Below are 7,809 nucleotides of genomic sequence, written 5' to 3'. Positions count from 1 at the left end.
ATTTCCAATAAAAAAATGTGTTTGAACTTTTCATGAAGAGTATTTAGTAGCATAGTTAGCATTAGTTTCTTAAATCCTCAAACTATTAGGATTTCCTTTGGGGATTCCAAAACTCAAACCATATCAAAATAATCACCATGGTTAATTTCCCATCTTTTGTAAACGGATTGGCAAGAACTATGTCAATAAAAAAAGACAAGAATTTCCAAAAGGATGATGCAAGAAAAGCAGTGGAAGAATTGGCAAAAGAAGCAAGGAAGAATGAATTGTTATTGAGTTCTTCTGGAGTTGTTAAGTCCAACAAAGACAACAGTTTTGTTTCTGTTTTTACACATAGAGGCCAAAAAGGAGTCAACCAAGATCGTCTTATTGTTTGGGAGGTATGCAATTAAGATTAAATAAAACCATAGTTGGATTAATTAAGAAATCAATTATTTTTGTTATAATGTTGAGATTAATTTGTTGTTGATTATAGGAATTTGGTTGCCAACAAGACATGATGTTTTGTGGAGTTTTTGATGGGCATGGTCCTTGGGGACACTTTGTAGCTAAAAGGGTGAGGAAATTAGTTCCATCTCTTTTGCTATGCAATTGGCAACGAAACCTTGCTGCAACATCAATTGACTTAGGTTTTAAGGTTGAAGAAAACAAAAATGTTCATGGATTAAACTTATGGGAACAATCATATTTAAAGACTTTTGCTGCAGTTGACCAAGATCTAAAGCATCATCCTCGAATTGATTCTTTTCGAAGTGGCTCAACTGCCTTGACAATGATCAAACAGGTTACTATATATCTAGTGTTATTTTCTCTATAGCACCGATTCCTCTAAACGTGTCTGTGTCTTGGTGTGTTTTACCTCTGAACAAACACGTGTCTGGTGTCTGTGTCTGGTGTCTGTGTCTGGTGTCTGAGTTTGTTATAAGTATTTGTCGTTTAAATTTCAGGGTGAAAACCTTATTATATCGAATGTGGGCGATTCAAGACTTGTGTTGGCGACCACTTCAGAAGATGGCACATTACTTGCACTTCAGCTAACCACTGACTTCAAACCAAATTTACCAAGTGAGATATTTTTTTAATTTAAACACACTCATATAAGAATTTGTAACAGTAATAATCTGTTCAAGAAATTTAAGTTTTAGTAATAATTGTTGTTGATTGCAGAGGAGGCAGAGAGGATAGAAGAATCGAAAGGACGTGTATTTTGTATGAAAGATGAACCAGGAGTGTACAGAGTTTGGATGCCAAATGGTAAAACACCAGGGTTAGCAATATCAAGAGCATTTGGTGACTATTGTATGAAAGAGTATGGTTTAATCTCTGTGCCAGAAGTGACACATAGAAAACTTACCACTAGGGATCAATTTATCATCTTAGCAACTGATGGGGTATGTGTCTAATATTTGTGTTTATATTAATGTAGAAAAGGGTTATATCACTTTAAGAGTTTTTAAGAAACTAATTGGTATTTTTGTTACTATCTGTTTAGGTTTGGGATGTTGTATCAAACCAAGAGGCAGTGAATATTGTTTGTGCATCGGCAGATAAAGAAAAAGCAAGTGAAAGGGTTGTGAAATATGCAATACGTGAATGGAAAAGAAAGAGAAGTGGTATTGCTATGGATGATATGTCTGTAATTTGTCTCTTTTTTCATCACTCTTACCCCTCTCATCACATTCATGCTACTAAACTTGTAGATTGAGAAGCAATCCTTTTATATATGACACAGAATGGGACTTGTAGTAGTATAAACTACAAACTTGTATAAATTAAGATGTTATGTATATAGAGTAGAGACTACTATTTAAAATGTAAGTGAGACTCCTAAACATAGACTCTCCTAAATTATAGGCCAATCCGCACAGCATCAATGGCTTAGAGTAGAAAACATAATTTAAAATAAGACTTAATTATTCTGTATATATTGGTGGTATTGGAAGGGGACACGGGGCGTGGCGAAGGGCACATGTTTCGCTTATCGTTCTTTTTCAGTTTGTCTCTTTGTTAGTTTGAGCGCCCCTCTTTTGGATAGACCACCATTTCTTCTGATACATCGGTCTGATCCTTCGCGTCTTCGTCCACAGTGCGTGATCGTGCGACTAACGTTTATTGGGTCAACAATGGCAGAGAGTGAGTCATGGGAATTTATTGCCCTCCCTGAATTGCAGGGATTTAACTACCCATTCCCGTAGTGGTTTCTATATATCTGGAAACCTTAGATCCAGGTCTAGGGTGGTTATAAAATACCACAATATCTCGCTAGGCAGAAAACATAACTCCAACATAGAGAAACAATTCTGACGACTAAACTAGCAAGTGTACTAATCTTGTCGAAGTAATAAAAGAATTTGTCTCCACATGGATTGCGAATTTAAACAAGTAATGCAAATTAAAGTAAATAACAAGGGAATTTTCAATTATGATTTGGTAAAAAAAACAAGTACGAGAAAACTTTTGGAGTAAAGTTCGATAGAGAAAAGTGATTAAATATTTATTTTGAAGCCCTTAATTATACATGTCGATGAATTATGTATTAAATGAAGACAGTTGTACTTAATTTCTTGGTGTACAACTCACTAATTTAGACAATAATTCCTTAACTTCTTAGGTGTTAAGCTAGGTGTTTCTAAGTTTGTTAATTCAAAATCCACAACTCATAATTAAGGTCAATAATCCGTATTCATATAAGACCAATTTGTGTGCTCGTCAACACACAAAAAGCATTAAGAATAAGAATATTTCAATATTGATCATAACATAAAAGCATTCAAATAATCTCATACATTTATATGATACAACATAGTGTAATTAAGTTCATTTTAAAATAACTTAGCTACTCATAGTGAAATTATCATTAAAGCATTCAAATAATCTCAAACAATCATATAATCTAAAATAATTTAGCTACTTATAGTGAAATTAACATTTACAATGAGTTGATAAGAAATATTCATTAAAATCAATGGAAAATAAGCTCTGCAATGACTCAAATGCTCTATAAAATTGTCCACAAATGCTCTTGGTCGTCACTTTCTCTCGCAACTTGCGAATCCTAAAAAACATCTACACTGTTTCTATTAAAATTTGCAAAACCGTGTCGGGAATACGCATCATTGCGACCATTGTTGAAGCGGTAAAGCGGCAAGCAAAAATAAGTATTTATTTAGTTTATCATATCGTCTCCACATGGATTAGCGGTTATTGAATCGCCGTTCGACAATTTCTTACGTTAATGAGTTTGGGTTAAAGTGGGTTAAAACAGTAAATGCGGGAATTTAACTTATGAACAGAAAAGAATTTCATTAGCCGGACAAGAGAGACTCTCGAGATTTGAAACTCATATACCCGTTAAATACTTATACTTACTACTCAGTTGAAATCAACCTAAATTACTCATCAACATCATCACGTATCGCTCACACGGAGGTTATCTCTAACGCAAAGTGAGACAACGACCATATTACTCGCATCGACGATCTCTCAACACAACATAAGTAACACGGAAACATTAAGAACCGATACTAAAGTGAATACTAAGTTATAATATATCTCTAGAGTTAAAACCCAATAAATATTCTTCCTAAGCCCGGATTCAAATCATCCATCTCTACAACAATCCAAACCCATATAGAGAAAGCAATCACTAATGAAGATTTGTAATAAAAGCATTAAACAACACCATGAACAATAAATATACATATAAGCAAAGCATACTTACAACAAAACCCCAAAGTAAATGGTTACAAAGAGAAGAGGAAGAGAAGAAAACTCAATTTCCCGCGGTGTCAAACAAGACCAATCGAGCTCCTGACCAAGAATCATCTGATTACAAGCCACAAATGTTGTTTTCTAAGCTCTCTAGACCAAAAAATGAAGTATGATGGATTGGAGTTCAAAAATACCCAAAACATAACATAAAAAAAATGTTTTTCCCCTATTTATACACTTTGAAACCAGCAGAGCGCACGTCGCACGCTAGGAGGGCGCATCGCGTGGTCTGGGTTGTCAACAAAAATTCAGCTTTAGTAAAAATGCTATAACTTGAGAACCGTAACTCCGATTTGCGCTCGGTTCGAAGTATTGGAAAGCTTATTCAATTTTCTATCTAACAATGAATTAATATCAACAAAATTGATGATTTATTATTATTCTATTTTGAGCCTTATTCGTTGACGAATTGCTCAAAATCGCGCATTTGAAGCCATGTCTTCGACACTTTATTGCTCGTGCTCCAAATACGCATCAATACCTACAAAAAGACATAAAAAATATCAAACAGTATAAACGTATATGAAAATACAACTATTCACAAAGTATACGGATTTGCAAATAAAACGGGGAATTATTCAAACGGTATTAACAAAAAGTATCGATAAGTGCAACAAATTATATACGCAAAATAACGACATTTTTGCACTTATCAAACTCTCCCCAACTTAAACCTGTTTGTCCTCAATCAAGGCCAAACACTCAAAGAATCAAAGGTGAAAATCTAAAGAATCAAGAATCGACAAAGTTTAGAAAAATGAAACAATTGCACGGTTCAAACAAAAACACTCAAACAAAGTAAAACTTTCCACAATCCTACAACGACACATGAAAATGAAACGAATCCTAAGTACAAAAATCATACAAAACATTCTAAACAAAACAAGCTCAATCAAGAATCACACCTAGCAAAAATTCATCAGTATATGAAGAACACACAAAAATGAGGGATTTTCACTCACCCAACAATCTTGCAACACAATAGACAAAATTATGCATTCATCCAAAAATCACATTGAAACTACAAAAGCAAGAATCACAAGGACTTTTCACGGTTGTAATGTGGCTTGGTTAACAAACAAGGGATAAGTCCTAAAGCTAATTGAAACAAAAACTTGTCTAAACATAAGGGAGTAAACAATGGAATTTCAATCAAACTTCTTTTATTCCAAGTTTCACACCAAACAGAATACTTATTGCACACTTTCATTCCATACTCTTTTTATTTTTCTTTTTCAAACTTTTCTCTTTTTTCTTTCTTTTTCACATTTTTTTTCTTTTCTTTTTCTTTCCAACCTCATAGCAACAACCAAATAAGTACATAATCATTTCTCTCCCAAACTTGAATTCAACAAACATTAATGTGTGAATACTCCCTACTTTCTAAGGCAAGGTAAAAACTCATACATCAACACAAAGTTGAGGGTTCAAGAAACAAAGAATCAACATCCATGCAAAAATTGAAAACCAAACACTTATAGACAGACATTTAGCAAAAACAACATGGACATTGACAAAAAGGCTCAAAAGGGATAACAAAAGATCACACATTCACAAGATGAATTGACTATCTGGCTATGGTGGTTGTGCTCAAATTTAAATAAATGCCTTGATCTCTTTCGTGCTTTCATAAAATCAATACAAACAACAGATTAAACATAATAAAATCCAGTTAAAACAAGAATTGTCGGTCTCCTGCATATATGAACAATGGAAAGCTTCATCACAAATGGTAAAAAAAGGGAACTAAAGTGATTCATATCATGAACAAGTAATGCAAAAAGAATGAATGACATGATCAATGTACAAATGACAAGTTCCGTAATCATGTTATGCTATAGAAAGCGAAAAATGAGTACCTTGCACGTACAACTTTGAACATTATCATTACCGCACAATTGGCATATTGAAACAATCAGACTCGAAGAATCACCAAATGCTACTTCAAGCGATCGGGTCAAAATTTGAATTCAAACAACAATAAAAAGAATTAAACATAATACTATTAATTACTACTAAATAGCCTAGATGAAAGTAGGAAAACGGAGGGGAGCCATGTGAACAAATAAAAATAATTCACTGGCTGAAAGTAGCTGGGCGCGCTAAACGCGCTACACCAGAAAAGAAAAAACCATTCCAGAAGATTGCACAGCTGGTGTAGCCCCCACTTAACACCTACACATCTCATTTTACACAACTAACAGAATTTACAAAAGTCAAAACCGTTGGGGTGCCTGTAACTCGTTTTTTTTTTGCGAACTGGCTTCTTAGTCAGTTTATTAAACAAAATAGAAGTATGTATAACAGAAAATAATTTCATTAGCCGAACAATAGAGACTCTCGAGATTTGAAACTCATATACCCGTTAAATACTTAAACTTACTACTCAGTTGAAATCAACCTAAACTACTCATCAACATCATCATGTATCGCTCACACGGAGGTTATCTCTAACACAAAGTGAGACAACAACCGTATTACTCGCGTTGACGGTCTCTCAGCACAACACAAGCAACACGAAAGCATTAAGAACCGATACTAAAGTGAATACTAAGTTCTAATATATCTCTAGAGTTAAAACCCAATAAATGTTCTTCCTAAACTCGGATTCAAATCATCCATATCTGCATTAATCTAAACCCACATAGAGAAAGCAATCACTAATGAAGATTTGTAATAAAAGCATTAAACAACACCATGAGTAATAATATACATATAAACAAAGCATACTTACAACAAAATCCCAACATAAATGGTTACAAAGAGAAGGGGAAGATAAGAAAACCCAATTTCTCGCGGTGTCAAACAAGATCAATCGAGCTCACGACCAAGAATCATCTGATTACAAGCCACAAATGTTGTTTTCTAAGCTCTCTAGACCAAAAAATGAAGTATGATGGACTGGGGTTCAAAAATACCCAAAACATAACATAAAAAAAATATGTTTTTCCCCTATTTATACACTTTGAAATCCGCAGAGCGCGCATCGCACGGCCTGGGCGGTCAACAAAAATTTAGCTTTAGTAAAAATGCCATAACTTGAGAACTGTAACTCCAAGTTGCACTTGGTTCGAAGTAATGGAACGCTTATTCAATTTCCTATCTAACAATGAATAAATATCAATCAAATTTATGATTTCTTATTATTCTATTTTAAGCCTTATTCGTTGACGAGTTGCTCAAAATTACGCGTTTGAAGTCGTGTCTTCGACACTTTATTGCCTGTGCTCCAAATATGCATCAATACCTTCAAAAAGACACAAAAACTATCAAACGGTATAAAAGTATATGAAAATACAACTATTCAAAAAGTATACGGATTTACAAACAAAACGGGAAATTATTCAAACGGTATTAACAAAGAGTATCAATAAGTGCAACAAATTATATACGCAAAATAACGATATTTTTGCACTTATCATCCATGCAGAGTTGCATCGCGATCGCGATATTGTTTTATCGCGCCCACGATGAAAGCATTACGGTCACGAGAAAACTAGTAGCAAAACTTGCTTTTTGCTTTTTTTTTCTTCTAATTTTAACTAAGTCCCAACTTTCTCCACCTTTAAAGATTATCCTCACTTCTTCACAATTTTGCCTTGGATTTTGCTCATTATTCCATCAGTTTATTCAAAATTGCTCGCAAATATTATGTAATGATCGAGTGTCATGACAACCCCAGACTTACTTTGTTATTTGTCCTCAAGTAACTTGTTGTACACTGAAAGTTTCATCAGAAATAAAATGCTTACCCTTACTAATGAACATCTCCATTCTTATTTTTTCTGATCAACACTTTGTTTTCTGCTTCAATCCAGATGATTATGAAAATTTCTTCTAAAATTAAAAGAACTAAACATGTCTCTTATCTCACCTTTGTTCACTTAATTTGATAAGATAATCACCCAATCAACGTACAAAAGCATTTAACAACGAGCTTGTAAAATTCTATCGAAGTTATATTCAAAACACATTATCTATTGAGTGAGAATATGGGTATAAAATCCTAGAGAGGGTGGAGGTGTTGACTAAACCTAT

At 33.9% G+C, this 7,809-nt stretch overlaps 1 protein-coding gene across 1 annotated transcript; it reads left to right on the top strand.

Moving 5' to 3' along the window:
* Positions 1 to 1,832, top strand: LOC131602776 (probable protein phosphatase 2C 34). Its single transcript, XM_058874964.1, has 5 exons — positions 1 to 380; positions 476 to 784; positions 948 to 1,065; positions 1,168 to 1,391; positions 1,493 to 1,832. Exons 1-5 carry the CDS (start codon positions 138 to 140, stop codon positions 1,703 to 1,705), a joined length of 1,107 nt encoding a protein of 368 aa, XP_058730947.1. The 5' UTR covers positions 1 to 137; the 3' UTR covers positions 1,706 to 1,832.
* The last annotated feature ends 5,977 nt before the right edge of the window (positions 1,833 to 7,809 follow it).

The sequence above is a fragment of the Vicia villosa genome, linkage group LG1 (assembly GCF_029867415.1).
Source record: "Vicia villosa cultivar HV-30 ecotype Madison, WI linkage group LG1, Vvil1.0, whole genome shotgun sequence".
Taxonomy (NCBI): domain Eukaryota; kingdom Viridiplantae; phylum Streptophyta; class Magnoliopsida; order Fabales; family Fabaceae; genus Vicia; species Vicia villosa.
This window is presented reverse-complemented; position numbering and strand designations above follow the sequence as displayed.